This window comes from Ciconia boyciana, chromosome 3 (genome assembly GCF_034638445.1).
Source record: "Ciconia boyciana chromosome 3, ASM3463844v1, whole genome shotgun sequence".
NCBI lineage: Eukaryota > Metazoa > Chordata > Aves > Ciconiiformes > Ciconiidae > Ciconia > Ciconia boyciana.
The window spans coordinates 81,358,169-81,379,208 of record NC_132936.1 but is presented as its reverse complement, the minus strand read 5'-3'; the positions used below and the strand labels follow the sequence as shown (position 1 = coordinate 81,379,208).

At 42.3% G+C, this 21,040-nt stretch overlaps 2 protein-coding genes across 3 annotated transcripts in view; one reads left to right on the top strand and one right to left on the bottom strand.

The window, feature by feature from the left end:
- Positions 1–239: 239 nt before the first annotated feature.
- Positions 240–3,877, bottom strand: C3H6orf120 (chromosome 3 C6orf120 homolog). Of its 2 annotated transcripts, XM_072856290.1 has the most exons (3): positions 3,164–3,877; positions 2,182–2,251; positions 240–1,716 (listed from the first exon to the last, which is right to left on the bottom strand). In XM_072856290.1, exon 3 carries the CDS (start codon positions 1,670–1,672, stop codon positions 1,115–1,117), a length of 558 nt encoding a protein of 185 aa, XP_072712391.1. In that variant the 5' UTR covers positions 1,673–1,716; positions 2,182–2,251; positions 3,164–3,877; the 3' UTR covers positions 240–1,114. The 2 variants fall into 2 exon arrangements, with proteins under 2 accessions (XP_072712391.1, XP_072712393.1); XM_072856292.1 differs by lacking the exon at positions 2,182–2,251.
- A 4,506-nt stretch (positions 3,878–8,383) lies between these two features.
- Positions 8,384–21,040, top strand: part of WDR27 (WD repeat domain 27) — a 156,965-nt gene continuing 144,308 nt past the window's right edge. Inside the window, exons 1-8 of the mRNA XM_072857728.1 lie at positions 8,384–8,755; positions 9,646–9,787; positions 12,085–12,209; positions 12,690–12,803; positions 14,906–14,957; positions 16,097–16,170; positions 17,063–17,177; positions 18,510–18,642. Of these exons, the coding sequence (XP_072713829.1) occupies positions 8,573–8,755; positions 9,646–9,787; positions 12,085–12,209; positions 12,690–12,803; positions 14,906–14,957; positions 16,097–16,170; positions 17,063–17,177; positions 18,510–18,642 (938 nt within the window). The 5' untranslated portion in view covers positions 8,384–8,572. The remainder of the gene's footprint in view (positions 8,756–9,645; positions 9,788–12,084; positions 12,210–12,689; positions 12,804–14,905; positions 14,958–16,096; positions 16,171–17,062; positions 17,178–18,509; positions 18,643–21,040) is intronic.

Genomic DNA, 21,040 nt, shown 5'->3' with positions numbered 1-21,040 from the left:
TCCCACTTAAAAAGAGAAGGTTTTCAGTAATGAAATTTAAATTGTACACGCACCGTTTGTATAACATTATAGTAACGTACTTGTTTATTTCAGTGCACTCATCAGTAAGCTCTGTGAAAAGAAAATTACAGAGCAATTTAAATATACACTGTTTGCATAGCAACTGGTTATTTTGAAAGACTCAACCAAAGCAAAAAAATACTCCTGGAAAAACTAACTTTCAAGGAAGAGTGGGCATGACCTGACCTTCTTAGAGTGTACTGCAAACTCCTTTCAGCAGAAATTTTCTTTGCAAGCTAATGACTTATTCATAAAGATGAGCTAAAAAAATCAAATCACAAAAAGCTATAAAGGGAGGTGTAAGAAAACACCTCTCAAGTTCAAGATAGTATATGCTGCATTGCTTTTAACAAGGAATGAAAATGTCGTATTGACAAGTAACAACAGCTGAAGGCTTACTCTCCCTGCAGTAATAGTGAAGAAGTAACATGCACTTGATTCAGGTCATGGATGTGCAGAGGTGATGAGTGACTGGACAGCCCTCTGCTTGACAGATGGCTGACTTGATGTAGAGCACAAGCAGTCAAAATATAGATCATCTATCCCCTTAGGTGATTGACTGGTTTTTCCTTTCTTCACCGTAGGCTCCTCAACTTGAATACACTCAAAAGCCACTGCTAATTGGTTTTACTGGAGATACTTCCTCAGAAAAGGAGTAGATTTTCTTTTTAAATATGCTCTAAATTGAGAGGGGGCACTGAAGTGCAGCAGTTTGTTATTTTACTTTTCTTTATAAAAAAGATAGAAAATACTGGAGTTGATTTTCCTAAGCACCTGTTTCAAGTGAATTTAACAAGATCCCAACTGTACATTCATTTTTCAGCTCTGATCTCTGAAGAACACTGCAAATTCCGTGCTTGCTGCTCATTTTACATATGGGGAGGATTTACAATATAAAATTAAATATGGCTTTTTCCCCCACTTCCTTTCTGGTTTAGGAAAAGTAACCTGAATACCGCTTCAGGAAACATAACAAAGAGTATTAAATATTACAGCAAGTCACTCCTGTTCAATTTCACAGGCTGAAGTGTGATTTAGTCCAGTGTGTATCAATTTAAAAAAGAATTTCAAGTATTAACTTCAAGATTCCAATAAGTATAGTCCAGAAAACAGATTCCTCATCCTGAGGTTCATCTTCTGTAGACTGTGAGTATTTCTGGTTTGCCTCCATCTCCTCGGGGTTGTAAGAAGCCTCGCCGAACGGATACTGTACAACTGTTCGATCATAGTATACTTTCATTTCAAACTCGCTCTCCAGGTGAGACGGATGACCATAAATCCCTATTCCCACTGGGCGGCGGAAGTGTGCAGGTACGTGTACAACATCTTGGCCGCAAGTTACAGACTGTAACTCATATTCGTCAAAGCTGGGGTGAAGCGTCATATCAGATACGTACAAGTCTGCATCACCTTTTAAACTCCGCATCTGAAGTATTATCTTTCCCTCGTGATTTAGTCTCAAATAGCTGTAGTTTCCTGCTCCAATCTGACCTTGAACAACATGAAGAAGAATCCATTCTTCAGGTACATCCTCTTCCTCAAAGGTATTTACCACAAATAGTACTTCAGCTGCCACAAATATTATCAGGATTCTTCTCCAGCGTGCTGCCATGGTCTTAAGTTATATTCAGACTCTTCCTGTGTCCTGTGCACTACCTTGTGAATACAAAACATAATTCAGATTTTAGCATATTCCATTCCTGGAAAGAACTGATTTTTTATTTTTTAATTTGATAATTTTTAGAAATCCGCTCTAGTCCATACAAAGTTAAGCAACTTCAGTTAAGTATGTTCATTCACTTTTTTTTTCTTTTTAAGTAAAAAAAACTTGCCAAGGTTCAGAGCTCTGCAGGATTAAAATGGCTTGAATTTCTTTAAGAAGTTAAACAGAAATTAATCAAGTGCATGTTCTTTCATCCAGAACTGACACAGAGACTTTAGTTTCATTCTACCTGCATACACACCAAATTTGACAGGCACCCAGAAGAGATGAAACCAAATAATGATCTTAGCCTCAGTTTAAAAACCAAACAGTTAAAAAAGAAGCCTTTTGCATGCTTGAAGAAGCTTAACTTTGTATCAGGTATTTAGGGCATCCTATTTGTTCTCCTATCTACTCACCTTAACTTCAGAAGGCAGTAAAGGTGCAAATCTGGATGTATGCATGAAGCAGTACGCATTCTGACTTGCACTGGGAATGGAGTTAGAGATAAAAACAAATTATCTAGTGAGATAATACATTAATTTATGTTTCTGCTGTGTGGCCTGCTTCTAGGACTAAACTTGGTGTATTTTCCCTGAAAAAAAATGCATTTACTTCCCTAAAGATTTTCTTACTGTACAAATGCTCAGCTCTTTACAGAACTTCTTACAAAACAGAAGGCTGAAGTTACCGGGGCAAGGGGGAGATGGAAAGGACTGCTGCAAGATTAAGGCTCTTATGCCCTTTCCCTCCTTGTTGCACACTACCCATCAGGCAGCCTGAGCGTGCCTGCAGCGCTCCAGTCCTTCGAACAGTTGCACTAAGTGCGTGTGTACAAAGAAGCAAGCTCTGAACCTTGCTGAAGGCTTCCAATGCATACAGCTGACTGAATTTGACATGCAAATCACAGTCAAGCATAGGAGCCACAAGTATACGCACTTTCATGTTTCAGATGAAGATTTTCATCCTCTCATTCCTCCCATAAGGACACTACAACTATCTTAAACATGAAAGCTACCAGTAAGTTGTTTTGTACCCTGCTAGCATCAAAACAAACTGCATTACTGAGATGTCACTTAAACCTTAGAGGTTTTACAGTTAAACAGATGTAGGGAAAAAATGTACAAATATTTCTTTATTTCCAAGTTTTCTGCCCCAGAGGCCTCTATACTGCAAGGCCACAATTCTGCAAAGACAGCGTAAAAGAAGGAAGCACAGCATCCACAGAACCTGCCAGACTGACAAACCCCCCTCAACAGCGACAGAAAAAAATGGTCTTCTGCCTTTTGTCTCCCTGTATCAGGGAACTGACTCTGCCACTTTTAAATCGACGCGGTGATGAAATATCCGAGCGGAGGAACAGGAAAAACTCCACATCTGAGCAGAAAATAATTACATTACCTAGGGACAAACGAAAGCGTTCTGGCGCTGGAACAGCACTTGGAAGGCGCGGCGACTTCAGGAGATCTTGGACAGAGCCACCAGCGCCTCTGCCCGCCCCCGCTAACTCCCGCCTTCCCCGCGGGCGGGACAGCCGCTGGAGGCAACGGCCGGCGCCCAGGGACGCGGAGCGACTCTGCCGCCGGCCCCGGGCCCGGCCGGCGGCACAGCAGGCGGCGCGGCGGGCGGCCCCGACGGGCACGGCAGCGGCTCCGGCGTCACCCCGCCGGCTGAGGGCCGGGGCACGGCTCACCTCCGACCTGCCACGGGGCTCCGGCAACGGCGAGGCCACGGCCGAGGGGAGGCAGACCAGCAGGCTCCGCGGACGTGCGGCGGCGCGGCACGGCGCGGCCGGGGCACGGCGGGCAAGCCCCTCCCCAGGGCGGGCTGAGGCGGGCCCGGGCGGGCCCCGGGGCAGCGCGGCGGCCGAGGGGAGGCAGGCGGGCGCGGAGGCCGCCCCTGAGGAGCCGACAGGCAGCGCAGCGCAGGGCAGGGCAGGGCAGGGCGCCGCCCCGCCGCTCCCCCCGCACGCCCCGGGAGCCGCCCCGGCGAGCCCGGCCCAGCAGCGGGGGGGGGGGTGGGGGGAGGCCTCCGCGCCGCCTCCCGGCAGCCGAGCGCGGCGCGCGCCACTCACCGCCGTCACCGCCGAGCTCTCCCGCCGCCGCCCCGCCCCTGCCCCTCCCCCTCCCCGGGGCGGGGCGGCGCGCGGGCCGCCGGCCGCGCCCCCCTGCGCTCGCGAGAGTGGGCGGCGGGGGCGGGGCCGTCGTCACGGCAACGCGGAACACTCCACACACGCCACGCCCGGCCCTGCGCGTCCCCGGCCTGGGCGCGTTGCGTGGGAGCCCTGGGCTCCGGGGGGGCCGGGCCATTCGCCCCGCCCGCCGCGGTGGGGGCGTGTGCGGTGCTGGCGGAGCACAGGCCTTCCGCCGGCCCGGCGGTGGCTGCGGCTGCGCGCCCCCCGGCGCGGGGGGTGTGGCGGAGTTCGGGGGGTATATTCCGAATGGCCAAAAGCGGGGGGAGCTTGCACTGCGTGAGCAGGCGCCTCTGCTCCGTCTGGGTGTGCCGGGAGGGCGGCGATTGCGGCCGGTGCGTGCGGTGGCCGTGCTCCCGGAGTGGCGGGGTTCGTGCTCTTGCTTCAGGGCACGCCTGGGGTGGGGTCCTCACGGGAAGGGCATCGGCCCGTGGCGGATCCCGCTGGCTGCTTGTGAGGGTCAAAGTGTTGCAGGCTGGGGGGGGTGGCTGGGAGCTTTGCCTGGGAGCAGGCCGGGCCTGCGCCGGTTCCCGTGTCCTGTCAGGGCAGTGGTCACCCTGGCCTTCAGGAGCTACCTGGACTATGGCCGGGGAAGGGGAGAGCTTTGCTGTGTTGCCAGAGGGGATGTGCTTGGGGGCGTGGGGGGAGCACGGCTTCGGAGCACCAGAAGCCTTTACTGGACTTACAAGTAAGTCCAGTAAAGTAAGATTTGCTTAGTTGTAAATTCTGAGTTGAGGATGACACATTTGAGGAGGATGGTGAGACACTGAGTGACTGAATATGTAGATTTTTCTACAACATGCTAAGCATTTTTCACAATGAAATCCTAAAATTCGAGAACTCTAATTTTAACTGCACTGAAACTGGATGTAATACACTTACTGGAGGATAGGTTGCCCTTCAACAATTAGCGACAGTTTATGTGACTATCAGCGTAAACTTCACCTAAGATCACAGAACAGAAAAACACAGTGTGAAGAGAAAAAAAAAAAATCATTGCTTTTGAATACCTATTGATTTCAACATGGTTACCTTAACTTGGCTTGAGGTCTTTTAAGTTGTAAGGAAGACTGAAGGACTGAAATTGAAAAAAAATCTGCATGGAGTGTTAGTGTGTACTAGAGATTCATGAGAATCTGTGTATGTACCGCAAGGGTTCTGTATTAACAGAATGAGCTAATATTCTGTCTTCAAACCACAGCTCTCATTTCATAAAACCCACATAACTTGTTTTGTTCATTCCTACCTCAAACAAACAGGCTGCGTAAGCCCACCAAATGTGGATTCTGTTAAATTTGAGCTTTATTAAAATCAATTTCAATCTTATAAACAGGCTTATCAACTGCTTAAAACACATTAGAATATTAAAGCTGATAAATCTCATTATTTAAAATTGTTCTTACAACGATTGAATATTGAGACCAATAGAAATATACTATTGGACACAAAAGCATGACATGATAAAGAACTGGTGTTTCCCTAAAATGCCCTAAAATTTTAAGTCTCTTTTTTTCACGTGGCTGTCAGTTCCATTTGGAAATGGGTGGATACCCAAGCTGTGGGAACATGCTGGAGCCAAGGTCTTTTAGCATTGTGTTGCATAGAAACAGGACATTGCCAGAAGGTGTGTTTCATGGGGGTGTGGTGTGGTATAAATTTCTCACTGCACACTTACACGTCACCAGCGTTCCCATGCAACTGCCACCTTGTCCCAGCAGGGTAGAAATGTGCTTCTCGTCATATTACTGTAGGAGTGGCATCTCAGCAACTGAGGAACAGCAACACCCATTGGAAGGGCAAAAAGCAGTGGTGGTCCACACCTGTCTGAATTGGTCTCCATCAGATTGACTTTACTGGCTCAGGCTCCAGCTGCAGGAAAGGAGTTGGTCTTCTAACTCCTCTTTGATCAGTCAAGAAATTGGTCCAAGATCTCCAGTACTTCCTTGGATTTCTACTAGTTCCCTTGCTGTTATGGACAGTAGGTTGTTGAAAGTATTGTAGCTACAAACATTGAAAGATGAAAATAAACTACAGTGAAAAGAATTGGAAAAAAGCGTACTAAACTGCCTAGAAACAGTTACAAAGACACAACATGTTTCAGAACAAGTTCTTTACTCCTAGGGGTTGTTCGCCTGTCTGAACAACACCTTTTTTTCTGTATCAGCATTTATCTTTCTTTACTGATGACTAAACTGCCATAACACATTCATGACTGTATCACTCATGAAAATTGTCATCAGCATATTACAATAAAATTTTTCTCTAGTGTTCTCAGCCTTGAGTCACAGTTCAGAAAATAAATACTGTCTCATGCAGTACATTGAGTTACCTCTATGCAGCTGGTGCTCAATATAATGGCTTTATCCAAATTTACAAGGACACGTGGAAGAGAATTTTGACTGGTACTTTCTCCAGGCAAAACTAGCCCAAGGAGATTGTGTTGTCATCTATAATATATATTAGTTGCTCATATAGGGCAAAAACGCTTGTAGTATTAATTACAGACAGGCACAAGAAAGACATTCCTGTACAAAGTATCTGGTTGAAATGCAGTTGAGGTGGATATTGAGTCCACAGATTGGTGTCCATCAAAATGGTTTAAATTGGCACAGATCAAAAACTTGGTCGTAGAATCATAACTCAGGTTGAAAGGGACCTCCAGACTCCTCCAGTCCAACTTCCTGTTCAAAACAGGTCTAATTAAATCAGGTTGCTCAGGGCCACGTCCAGTTGACTCTTGGACAACTCCAGGGATAGAGATCCACAACCTCTTTTCAGAAACTTGCTCTAGTATTCAACAACCCTCATGATGTTTTTTAAAAAAAATAATATCGTGACATCTGACTAGATTTTCCCGGGTTCCAGTTTGGATCACTGTGCACCTCTGAGAAGAGTCTAGCTCCATCTTCCTTGTATCCTCCAATTAGGTAGTTGTAGGCAACGATAAGGTCTCAGCTGTCTCTTCTCCAGGCTGAAGAGGCCCAGTTCTCTCTGCCTCTCTCCGTACATCACCTTCTCCAGCCCCCTGACCATCCCCATTGCCCTCTACTGGACTTGCTCCAGTATGTCAATATCCTCCTTGTACCAACAACCCCAAAACTGGACACAGTACTACACATGTGGTTTTACAAGTGCCACATAGAGGGAAGGACCACTCCCGAGACCTGCTGCCTACTGTTACTAATACAGCTCAGGATGGGGTTGGCTGCCTCTGCTGCAGAGGTGCAGTGGTGGCTCATATTCAGTTTGTCCAGTAGGATCTCCAGACCCTTTTCTACAGAGCTGCTTCCCAGACAGACATCCTCCAGCCTGGCCTCTTGCATGGGGTTACTCTGTGCTAGATGAGGGACTCTGCACTTATTCCTGTTGGACTCCATGAGATTCTCAACAGCTTGTTTCTCAAGTCACTCTGACTACTAGCCCTGCCCGCCACTGTGGAGCCTGCCCCGCCAATTTGGTGTCATCCACAAACTTGGTGAGAGCAAGAGGTTTGTTTTTCTTTTCAGTGATGCTGCTCCACGCACTGTCATGGGCTGGTCCATGCTATCCCTGCTGCATCATAGAACCACAGAATGGTTTGGGTTGGAAAAGACCTTTAACAGTCATCTAGTCCACCCCTCTGCCATGGGCAGGGATGTCTTTCACTAGACCAGGTTGCTCAAAGCCCCATCCAACCTGACCTTGAACACTTCCAGTGATGGGGCATCTACAACTTCTCTGGGCAACCTGTTCCAGTGTCTCACCACCTTCATTGTAAAAAAATTCCTCCTTATGTCCAGCCTAAATCTACCCTCTTTCAGTTTAACACCTTTGCCCCTTGTCCTGTCACTACAGGCCTTGGTAAAAATTCTCTGTCGTTCTTATAAGTCCTCTTTACATATTCAGAGGCCACAATCAGGTCTCCCCGGAGCCTTCTCTTCTCCAGGCTGAACACCATCAACTCTCTCTGCCTTTCTTCATCGGAGAGGCGTTCGTGGCCATCCTCTGGACCCGCTCCAACAGAGGTCCACGCCTCTTGTGCTGGTGTCCCCAGAGCTGGACGCAGTGCTCCAGGTGGGGTCCCACGAGAGCGGAGCTGAGGGGGCGAATCGCCTCCCTCGACCTGCTGGCTGCGCTGCTTTCCATGCAGACCAGGGTACGGTTGTGGACAGCGAACGCCCCTTGGCGACGCCGCCATGTTTTGCAGGAAGAGAAAACGGCCCCAAGCGGCTGTTGCCGATCGCTGAGGCCCGCGCTGCGCTGGGCGCCCGCAGAGGGCGCGGCGGAGCCGTTGGGCTCGCGCTCAGCCGTTGCCCAGGCGAGGGGACGCCCGCTCCTCCGCGGGAGACGGAGGGTTGTCCCGCTCGGCCACCCGCCGGCGGCGCCGCTGTCCTGGTTACCGGCCGGCCGTTGGGCGGCGGGGCCGGGGCCGGGCCGCGGGGCCGGGTAGGGCGGGGGCCGCGTTACCTCGTCCTGGGGGCGCGGAGCCGGGCGGGCCCCTCCGCCTCCCTGCATCAGGGTGCCCTCGCGGCAGGCTGTGTGGGCCTGGGACCCCGCGCTGTCAGGTGGTAAGGAGGCAGCCGGTGAGGGGAAAGCGGCCCCCTGCGGTGCTCCGCGGCGGGGCCCGGATCAGCCGTAGGATGGAAAGTGGCGGGGACCGTTGTTCTTCTGGAGGAAGCTGCAATCCTGACGTTGTCTGCGAAAAACACTCGTTTAAATCCAAACTGTCAGAGTCCCTTGTTCAGCTGGCGTGTAGTCACCATCACTGTGCTTTCCCTTTGAATCGAAATGAGTTATGCATCTGGAATACAGCTACTGCTCAGGTAAAACCAGAATATATCCCTTCATAGGCTGCTATTTCAGAAGAAGGCTTAAAAGAAAGATATAAACAAAATATTGGAGGGTAGTGTAGGAGTGTCATGTTTCACTTTAATGCTGGGAAGATACTAGCACTTGCTATGAGCTTTGTTATTGTGATGAGAATAATATAAACTGTTGTGGTGGGTTGACCCTGGCTGGCAGCTAAACATCCACCCAGTCTCCTGCTCAGTCCTTCCCAGCGGGGTGGGGGAGAGAATTGGACGGGCAAAAGTGAGAAGTCACGAGTCGAGACAAAGATAGTTTAACGAGTGAAGGAAAGAGGAAAAAAGAAGTGATACAAAGGCAATCACTCACCACCTCCTGCAAACAGACCAATCCCCATACAGGCTTTGAGCAATGGCCACCTTAGAAGGCAACCCTCCAGCCCCCCCAACACTTTCTTCATCCAATACCCCAGTTTTATTGCTGAGCACACCATCATATGTTCTGGAATATCCCTTTGCCAGTTCGGCTCAGCTGTTCTGGCTGTGTCCCCTCCCAGTCTCTTGTGCACTCCCAACCTATTTGCTGGGGGTGGAGGGCCGGGACAGAGTAGGAAAAAGCGAAAGCCCTGGTGCTGTGCAAGCAGTGTTTGGCCAAAACATTGGTGTGTTATCAACACTGTTTTCGTCACAAAATCCAAAGAACTGCACCGTGCAAGCTGCTATAAAGAAAGTTAACTCCATCCCAGCCAAACCCAGGGCGGGGATGTAGCTAAGTGATTATGAAACAATAAAGAAAAAATAGTTATTGTTTTGTTAATTGCATGTACGTTATCCATTTGTCATTTTGTATTATTCATAATCTTACTTTGAAGTGACTCATTTAACTCTTCTTTATCTACATTTGTCAGCCATTACATTTGTCAGGACATCATTACTCAATTTCTGCGCTGTCATTTGGAAGTAAAATCAATCCACTTCTTGTCTGCTCTGCTTCTCGTGAACGTGTGATAGTGTGGAATCTTGATGAATGCACACAGAAGGTGCAAGAAGGTAGAGTATTATTTAAATAATATATACATATTATATATATATATATAAAAGTGATGCAAAGGCAGTCACTCACCAGCTCCTACAAGCAGACCAATGCCGAGCCAGCCTCTGAGCAACGGCCACCTTAGAAGACAACCTCCCAACACCTCCATTCCTTCCAGTACTACTGCTGTAAAAGGCTGTTATTTCTGAGTAGCATGCATCAGCCACTCAGGTTCAGCAGCCCTAAAGGTGATAAATAGCGCTTTCTTTCTCTACTGCTCTTCTTCGGCAATGCCAGGCTGAATCAGGCCAGTAGTCCAGCCAGTCAGGCCATCATACCTTCTCAGAAGACCCCGCAGGAACAACCGCCGCGCTCCCGAGCGCCCATCGGGCCGCACGCCCCAGGCGGCTGCGAGCCCCGCGGCGGATGCTGCGCTGGGCCGGGGGTGCCCGAGGCGGGCGGGCGGGCGGCGGCTGCCCCGCCGGGGCGGCCCCGGGAGCTGGCCAAGGTGCTGTGCGGGAAGAGCCGAGTGCTGGCAACTCAGGGGAAGAGCGGAGAAGCGCTGCAAAGGCGGTTAAGTTCTACCACCGTGGAATAAAAGGGACAGCAAAATTTTTAATCATAGCAGCACTGCATAACTAAGCATGAAATGCCAAAATAACCAAATGCTACCTTTTCTGGAATATCTGTGGAACTAGTGTTTTACATCCTGCTTTGTCCGGTCCTGCCTCTCCTGCCTCTGTCTGGAACACTGTTGTCATTGTGTGTGTGGGAGCAATGCAAGTATCTGGTTTGGGAGGAGAGTGCATGAGTGAAAGAGAGCTGTGATGACGTAACACAAAGAAAGCAGAAATTCTAGTATCCTGACCATCATCTTGGGCTGGAACCTCAACCAATGGAGTTAGATTCTAGGGAGCAGTGCTAACTCCCCTTCAAGCTTAAATCGACTGGAAAGTAGAGGAATAATGCAAGAGAAAGAAAGGGAGCAAGACCCCCAGAGTGATGACTCACTGGCATCCTAATGACACTCTGTCCAAAATATATTGTTATGGTATGATAATTGAGAGGTATTACAGTCCCCCTTTGGTGTCAATATTGAGTCGCACAGCATTGTCCAACACTACTAAAAGTTTCCTCTTTGTTACCTGTAGTTAGAGAATTGCCTATGATTTAATGTGTGGGAGTTGTCTCTTGTACTCTGTTCCATGTTGAATTTGCGAATCTATGTATTATAAAAATTAACGTTGTAAAGAAAAGTGAACATTTTAAGTGCTTTTATAATAAATGTCATTATTACATTTTAATCCATGTAAGAGTAACATAAAGAATCAAAGAATGCTTCAGGGAGTGGGCATAAAATGGGACTATGAATTTGGAGGAAACAAAAATGGAAGTTAGGAATAGACAGTAGAGACAGATAAAGAGTGTGTGTGGTTTTAATACAACGACATCTGAGAGCCAGATACTCTGCTGCTGGATTTTCTTCTTTTTTTCTCTATCCACAGGCTCTTCAGCAGATGCTGTATAGTCTTTCTCTCCCCAAACTGTGCTCTGCACAGTCTTGGCATGTTTTCTCTGATCGTATTCTTACCAACTATATCAAGGTAGTTAAGGAGTTCTTTGTGTAGTCCATGTCTCCATCCTGGTAGATCTTGACAGGTTAATCAATTGTAGAAACGCTCCTCAGCATCTAGGATAAAACTCAGAAAAGGACATCTATAGTTGTTGTGCCTATATCCTAGTTAATGTATTGCCTATGAAATCCTAAAATGTAATGAGATGTCCAAAAATCTCCTCACATAGTTAAAGGTAGCATTGTAAGATAGGGGTCTGCAGAAACTAGCCTGCTTGAACCAGTGAGATGACCAGAATGAAGTCGTGAAGAGAGGGATGAAACAAGGGCTCAAGTGTTTTTCAAACCCCTGTTTTGCTGGGCTTCAGTCAGGATTTCTTGCCTCCAAAATGAGCATGGCACTACTGGGTTCCTTGAGCACATCACCCTACTCCAAAAATCCTGTCCCTGGCAGTCTTCGATGGAAGTGTGATTTGATGGGCACACTTATTATTAGTATCTCAAAGAGTACCAGATCATGTCTAGGCAACAAGGCAGATGGAGGAATCCTGCTGGTGCATAGTTCTGTGCTTTGCTTTCCAATAGCCTGGTATAATTAAACTGTGGGTTGTTCTGTACATCTTCCTGACAGAAACTGGGATAGCTCTGTGGTTAGATAACTGCTATGCAAAGTTTCTAAGAATCTCAGTGCACTAGAGTTTTATATTTCATTGAGTGTCAATAACAATAAAATTGCTGCAGGGTTAACACCTCAAGGAATTGTTATAGGAACTCTTTTGGGAATGGTGCTTCATGTAAGATTTAGTCCGGATGATCAACAAGTGGCAGTATGTGCTGGAAATCGGATCTACATGTTAAGTGCAAAGGTGAGGTACCATTCTTTGTAGCCATGGTTCTGGTATTTCTTTAACTTATTCACTTTCAAATAAAATCATGATACAGAAATGTCAGAATAATTAAGCAAAAGCATTAATTTTTATCATATAGATGAAAATAAGTATGAACTAATGCTTGATAATGCATCATATACCAGATAGAAGACTAGATGAAAAAAAGTTGAAGTGAAACAATATCTCAATAACTTAGAAGAAGAAAACATTCTGAGGACATCTGAAAAATTACTCCTATATCATTCATTCTGAAGAAGCAAATGTAATGTGTAGTGGTTTTGCCAGCAGGATGATATACAGGGCTGCAGTTTCAATGAGAAAAATCTTACTGAATCAATATTTTGAATCCACATCTGTAATTTTTTAGCAACAGTTATTAATTATTAAAATATTTAGCTAATTGTCATTTTTAGTTTGAAATTTAATCTGTTTTTATTTTGACTTAACTAATCACAGAACAAAGCTATACTATCTGAATTGGATGGCCACCTGGCTGCAGTGACTGCTGCTGAGTTTTGCACATTGGAGAAAAGTACGCTTATATCAGTGTCAGAAGACAGAACCTTTAAGGCAAGGAAATTGTAGAGCTGCACTTTTTAAAAATATAATTTAGTGAATATGTGAAGTAGTCCTTTTTTCCCTTTAAATATTTTCTGAAGATTAAGCAAAAACATCTTTGACTTTATAGAGATCAGGACATTGTTCTTAGAGTTGGTTGGGAAATTATTGTAAAAATTAATTACTCTTTTTTAAAAGAACAATGCAGGTTTTGTATATTCAAAACCTTCTATAATGAAATGTTAACTGTGGTTATTGTTATAATATGGCAAATGGAAATAAAATATTTTGATCAGTTTGGCTGTAACTGAAGTGTTTCAGTATGCTGAACTGAATGAAAACATTTCACTTTGATTCTGCTGATATTGATTGGAATTTTCCCTTTTGGGAATATTGGTTTGGGTTATTGCATGCAATGGCTGGGTTATTGCACACTGGTAGGATTTTTTGCCAGACAACATTTTATATGATGACACCATGGATTGCTGCTGCTGTACATGATGACAACTGAAGACAACTTAGACAGTAAGGGGAAACAAGGAGCCTGACTGAACCCAGGTGTATCTTCCAGGAGATACTGGGGTGGGTACCTTGATTAGATACAGTTTAGTCTACTACTGATTGTCCTCTCTGTGATTCTAAACATAGCCCAACATTTGGTTCTACAAGCTAAAGTAAAATTAAAGTTTACTATATCAAAGGTTGATTTCCACACCCCCCCCCACCCCCCCCCTCAATTTTTATGTAACTCTGTTCTGGAGAAAATGTGATTTTGATTTTTGTTCTGGTCTTGGATGAAAAAAAGCAAAGATTGAACTGGAATTTTAGGTAATACTACTAATTCTGACTTTCTGATTGATTGTTTCTTATTTAGTTTATGTTGATCTAAGAAATTGAATCAAGGTAAAAATGACTGAAGGAAAACTTATGTCTTCATGTCATGACTTCAGTCATATATGCTTCTTCATATTAATTTAATGAAGACTTGATAAATTATGCAAAATCCTAATGAATAAGTTGTTTTTTGGTTTGTTTTTTTTAAAAATTTTGATAAATTTGATAAATTTATCAAATCCTTGATAAATTTTAGGACTAAAATGAAAATAAAATGAAAATATTTTGTAAGTATCCAAAATAATTTAGTATGTAAGTCTTCAAGTTTTATTTTCTCTGCCTGATTCTGCAGATCAGGGGTAGTTCTCTGAGGGCAGCCATGCTGGAGTCTGTGATAGTTGGCTCCTGTGATTGCAGCACTTGCAGTGTACAAAACCTTATGCTCCCCTAGCCTTTTTACTTGGCTAAAGAAGTGGTAAAACATGTAAGAATCTTTTCAGATAAAGTGACAAAACAAGATCTTAAGAAACAGATTTTCAGAAGAATGACGTTTACATTCAGAGAGAAATGAAACATGAACAAAGGGAAAAGCTTGGGAGCTAAACAAAGGCTCACGGCCATGTTTAGAAAGCAGGGACTGTCCTGCTGTGATTTTTTCCATCCCAGCTGTGACAGCTACAATAAATGTCAGGGAAGTATTTGTGGAGAGAAAGGCTCATAGAAGTAGCAACATGAGAGGAAAAATTTGGGTTTATTTAGCTTTCTTAATCAACTATTAAGCATAGAATACATCATGTAGAAACAGTCATGTTCATAATGAAAGTTGACTTATATGTGGGTCTATAGATCATAACAAGTATCATTATTATTAATAATGACCTCTTGTCCCAGAGCCCAATATGAAAATTGTGAAATTATGAAAGCTCTCTATGTGAAATGTAGAACCAGTTCAAGTATGTCTTTTCATTGATTTAGCTTAAGTCACTAAGAGATCAGCCTAAGCAAAGATGATAATAAGTACTTCTAAGTACTTTGTGTGTCCATACCAGGTGAGTTTCACCTTTTTCACTATGGATACTTATCGCTTAAACAAAGCCCTATGTAGTTAGAAAAAAAATGCTGAAAAAAATCCTTACCATATTGCATCACTTTCAATGGCTGCAATTGAAAGTGCAGAAAACAGCTCAATGGCTCTGTTTTCACCACATGATGCCCGTTGAAGTTTGTGTTTTCCTTAAAGATCTAAGTAGGTGCCTATCTTTACTTTTTTTCCTCTAAAGGTGTGGGACTATTCTACTGGCCAGTTAATATATCAGTCAGGAGTATTAACGGGTAAGTTTTCTTTTTTATATATACTTTTTCATAGCAAAAAATCCTCTCTCTAAACAATAATATAAAAGTATTACAGAAGTATTTAGTGAAAATAGTTCTAGCAGACTAGGTAGTAGTAAAAATATTATCCTTTAAAGCCAGTAATAAATATATTTTCCTTTAAAGTGTACTTTTGGGTAGATAGTTTTAGTGTACTTTCATAAACAGGTCTTTTTGTACAGCCTGTGCATGTAACTGTTGCCATTTACTGAGATACGCAAATGAAGCTCTCTTGTTTTGTAGATACAGTTCCACTGTCTGAGTACTACGTGCTTGTTTTCTTTCAAGTTTTGTATATGACACAGAAGGAAATACTTTAAGTATACCATATGTAGATTTATTAGCAGTGCCTGTAGCTGATGGCATATATTGACTTTAAAGGTGAAAGCTACTTTTGTGGAAAGATGAGAGCAAAAGGAGAGAAGAGGAGGAGGGCAAGCGCTGTCTCCAGTGCAGCAGGGACCCCTCCTCCAATAGCACTTTTCCTACAGGAACCATATAGTTTTCAACAGGACCTTCTCAAAATCCCTGTTGGTTGTTCCTGCTTGTGGTGCCATTGGTGATTGGAGCACGCTTCGGGGGCACGAGCTGCGTGGAGATTGGTTGTTAAGCTTTGTGCATCTGTATTATTAGATGACTTCATGTGAACTAAAAGCTAAAAAACACATGGTAGGAAAGGAGAGGAAGAAGGGCTGATCCCCCCCTGGTTGCTGGTGGCAATTGCTTCCCTTGAAAACCTGCCTTAACTGCAATATCAGGGTTTGCAGGTGCAAGGCCATGAGAATAACAGCATGGGGAACAACAGGGGCTTGCCCTACTGCCACAGGGGCTCTGAAAACCATGCCACAGCAGCTTGGGTGAGAGGGTGAAGAAAACCACTGCCATGGCAGCTTGGGTGAAAGGCAGGCCACAGACCTGCAAATGGAAAGCACTTAGCAACACAAAGGCTAAGGCACACAAAGCATTATGCAACCGTAAGAATTGCAGTAAGGGTTTTTTTCACCTGTCTTTATGAATAGGAGGATTCAATTTTGAATCATGTATTTTAATTAAATAACTGGTTTATGTCTACTCTGGAAATAATTTTATCTTTTTTGAAGCAGCATTTCCTTTGCTAAGTCTGCTAATTGATGAAGAAAATAAACAGATTATCACTGGATGTGCTGAGGGACAGGTAAAAATTACCCATTAAACTTAGTCTCTATGTCAAAACAGTCAACTATTATTAATATATCTGTCTATAAAAAAGCTTCACAATCTGCATACGTGTTTTGAACTGTTACAACAGTTATTTTAGTAAGCATAATTCAATGCTTTGAGCATAAACCATATATGGTATATAAGACCTCTATTACAAAATGGAAAATTTTTCCTGAAAGCCAGGAAAGTTTTTAAGAGCACAATCAGTGATTATATAAGAGGAGTACACTGAGAGGCTACAAATATATCTGTTTTAAAAGAAAAAAGGTGAAAAATAGGATTCTCCTATTTTGGCCAAGGAATGAAACACATGACAACAAATAGAAGAGACTATGATATCAGCATGTTGGAATTCTAACCAAATGTGATAAATATGAATATGCATTCCACCTCCTCTTTATTTTAATGTTAAGAATATATTTACATGAGATTTTACAGCTGTTTTCCTTCAGTGTTACCATTCAGTGAATTGTGAAGAAAATTAAAGATTTAACTATAGTGGTGCCTAAAAAGAGAAAGATATAAATTAAATTCATGTGCATGACTCAGTGAGCAATAACATGCAGGTTACCTGTGATTTTTAATTGTGGGAAATAGTCTATGAGGATTTTTTTTAAAGGCATAAACATGTGAGAATTAGATGTGCAGTTCAAATTGATAATGGCTGCTCTTGCTAATATTGAATATATCCTTTGATAATCTTAGAAATGCATATAATTGTATTTCTGGTCCAAGGTGAGATTCCAGATACAAAAATTCATTAGTTACATCAACAGTTTTAAATATTGGACCTTTAGTTTGTATTTACGTAAGCTTTATGTTTTGTGTCAAAAGATTATTGCAATTGCTTTTTCTTTTTCTTGCAGCTTTGGATCTTCAGTTTGATCAGTGATCATAATTACCGTTGCGTGGTACATATCAACTTAAAGAAAGAGCAAGAAAAATTCTGTAATAAAGTGTGGAAATCTGGAAAAGAAATAGGTAGCACAGTGCTTCTAGAATGCTGTTTATGGTATATTCTAGTCGTTATTGGCTACTGCTTTTTATACCATGAGAATTTATTATAAGTGATAGAGTTATGAGTCTCAGTCTGTGGCACGGAATTCTTACTGAAGCTGATATGAAGTTGGGTATTGGCATATCTGGAAAGAATTATTTGACATCTGGAAAGAATTATGCATGTATGTCTGTAATAAACTCTTGGCCAATGTATCTGCTTATAAAACATTGCATGATGTGAATTATTAAGTATTTGGTTTTTATTGAATTCATTGCCCAACGCTTCAGTGAGACCAGAATCAGTGCCTAAAAATTCATCCGTTGTCTAAGTGGAGTACCATTTCTCAGTTACCTTTGAAGCTTCTAGGAACCTCTTTTTTTTTTTTTTTTTTTTTTTTTTCAATCCATACCGGTGCCTCCATGATACGGTATTTCTCTGGCTGTGGTATTTCTAGTGGTATAACACAGAGTACTTATGAGTCTTTAAAGACTGCACTGGTAACCTCAGCAAGGTGATTCCATGTTCCCAAATGAGGCATTCAGACCACCTGCACAGTAGCTAAAGTGAGTTGAGGTCCTCCTAAAGGCAAGAAAGAGGGAGCTTTCTTTAGGGGAAGGGAAATCTGGTTTCCCTTTCTTGCTCTTTTTCTGGCTTCAGTGACTGTTGTATTCTTAGCTGCCTAGTGGTCCAACTTCAATAATCCTAAAGTCCTAACCTAACGAGAAAGACTGCTACATTTCTTGTTATTATTTAAAATATATGGATGTCACTTTCATCTTTGGATGTTTGAAAGAGAGTGATGTAGTGTCTGTGCCTAGTGCTGAATTCGGTGCTAGTAGTTCCTAAGTGTGAACTGCACATGCGTAATGGATTGGAGACTCCTTGGGAAGATGAAGCTGAGGTGGCTTTCCACCTTGTTTTTGGATTATGTTGTAACTTTAGCATCAAGGGAATTTTCAGGCTAAGTGGAAAGGTACCCAGCACATTTAAGGGTTGTTGGAATATGGCTTTCAGAGTCACTCTTTGAGATGAACACACCTACATTCTGCCAAATCCTTTTCAGTCCTTAAGTAGGCTCTTTGGATTTTATCTCTAGATATTTGAAAGAAGACGGTACTAAAAATAACATAATAATGAGGAAAGGTATTTCAAGAGGGCTGGCTCTTAAGATATATCCATCTTTTGAAATAGAAACTTCTTGAGTGTGGTCTTAGTTCATGATACTTTACTACTTCTAATTCTCTCTTAAATCCTGTCTGTTTCCCTTATTTCATTGTTTTTTGATAGCTAGTATTGTTGATTGTCTTTCTTAGGTGAAGGGCAAAATACTTCCAAGCTTTGCAAAACAAACAACATGAGACCAGAAGGATCAGTGGAAACATCATTGCCTATCCTCTTAATTGAACACTGTGACTTTTTAGTATGTTTCCATAATGAAGAAAACACGTAAGTCCTTTTAAATACCACAAAGTGTTTGGCTGGAATCTATTCCTAGGAGTTCCTATTGGTTCTTGGATTATGTTCACTGCAACTTACTATTTTCTTAAAAATGCAATAGGAAAATCAGAGAATGCATTTAGTGACATGCAAGTTTTGGTGGCCTACTCTTAGGCAGATAATATACACGAACTGATTCAAAGTTAAAACTGATTTCTAGTCTGAAAAATAATTTTATAAAAATGGCATTGGGAGTATCCATTTTACCATCTATTGATACTAGTTGACCAGGGAAGATCAGTTAAAAAAAATAATTAAGAAGCCAATTACAATTAAAAAACCAAATTTATTTTTAGTTTGCTTTCCTAAGGAAGTAAGTCTGATACAGTTGCTGTGTGCCTGTGTCAGTTTGCCTTCCAAATTTAGATAACTTTTGAACTACATAACCTTTTCTAGCCCAACTTTTGTCAGAGAGACAGACATTTCGAAGCATGATGTTTTTACTCCTTCCCATGGAATTCGTTGGCCAGGTAGAGGAGAGATACCTAAATTAAGCCTTATATTGCATTTCTTTCCTGAAGACAAGTTTAACCATATTATCAGGCACCTGGGGATCTGTTCAGGATACTGCCACAAGACCTGTCTTATAGGACAACTTGTTTTTGTTGTTATTTATAATTGTGATTTGGATAAATTTTTCAGCCACATCATGTTTTAGGAAACACTTGTTCCACCCTTTGCCCTATGGTAGGTTGTACAGGTATAACTCATTAATCCTCTGGTTAGATATATAAACAATTTTTTATAACCAAAGAAGAAAAATATCCAGCAGTCCTGGATCATTTTGTTTATCTTTATGTCAAATTGAAGTAATTATTAACAAACAGTTATTTTCATGATGCCTACGTTTTCAGAAGGACTACCATTGAGAGGAAGGAAGTGGTGATTTTTAAGATGTACATCTCAGACATTAATGGAATGTCAGAACTCTAAGGCCAGAAGATGAATTATTACAGTCAGTTAGTCTTATTGCTTGTATAAAACCACCCTCAAACCAGCAAAACTTTGTCTTGATCAAAACTATAGGTTTGATTTGAACTACAGCACATCTTTAAAGATGGCTAGTTTTCCAGTGATGAAGAATCCGTGATGTCCCTAGTTAAGTTGTTCCAGCAACTGACTCATTCCGTTTTACTTCTAATCTGAATTACTCTTTAATGCACAGTTATTGGTTCTTGGTATGTTTTTTATTCTGATAGTCTAGAGCCAGCTATGATTAAGTTCCCTCCTTGCATAGCAACTTGTAGCTCATGAACAAGTTATCTCTACACTTCTGCATAAAATAGTTTGCACCTTGTATAGGGCATGTTTTCTGTAACATTTTTCACATTTGCTTTTGAACTTTTTTCTGAAATTCAGTCTCATTTCTTTTTCAATGCCCTTTTTGGACATGGTTGCCTGAAATGGATCCACAGTAATAGGTTAATTGAAATAATTTTCTAAACTGAGATAATGTTACTTTCCAATACCCACCTGATACTGCCTGGCTTTGTACATCTGAGGACTATTTACCCCTTCAGCTATTGCATCACAGTTGGAGGTTTTGTTTTGCTTATAAACCACCATGACCATTACATTCTCACTATTAATCCAGTTCCGTTATCTTTTGGTTTTAGAGTTTTGTATTTATAAGTATTTTTCTGTTTAATTTTTAAATTACCATGTGTTGGTTTTAGCAGGTGGTTCAGATTTGTCTGAACAACTGATGAATCCCTGATTTACCACTTTTCCTGCCTGAAATGAAATGCAACAATGAAACGTTTTTGCAACATTGATGTTGAGTCTCATACTTCCCTAAGCTTTTTGAAGTTGAGTAATTTCATGACAGTGGATGGCATTTTATTATTGTAAAGTGGGTGTGAGATCAACTTCCTGTATATATCACTTGATATAATTGTTCATAATAACTTGATAGTGCCACTTCTTTATAAATAATTCAAACAATTCACGAATTAAATCAATGTGTTGCTGCCATATGTGAAAGTAGTGCCAACCACAAACAAAACTATACAGAGCACATAAAAGCATCACAAACCAGAAGTGAAACTGTCTTTCCCCATCTGCTTTTTAAAGTATTTGATTGTTTCTGTTTTTTTGTTTTTTTTTTGTTTTTTTTTTTTTTTTTAAAATAAAAAAAACATTAAACCACTGTGGTGACTCTTTTCATGCCAGGTTTCAGCATTATATTTTTCCATACCCTTACTTCAACTCTTGTGGTCTGACTTTATAAATAAAATTGATAAGTCTACTCACTCTTATTTGGAAAATTTATTAAAATGTTGATGTCAATTTTTATTTACTGTGGCATCAAAACATTTTTAGTTTTTGAGAACGACAACTGTTATTT

Excerpts from the sequence above, each read along its gene's own strand:
- C3H6orf120 (XM_072856290.1), bottom strand. The coding sequence starts at position 1,672 with ATGGCAGCACGCTGGAGAAGAATCCTGATAATATTTGTGGCAGCTGAA.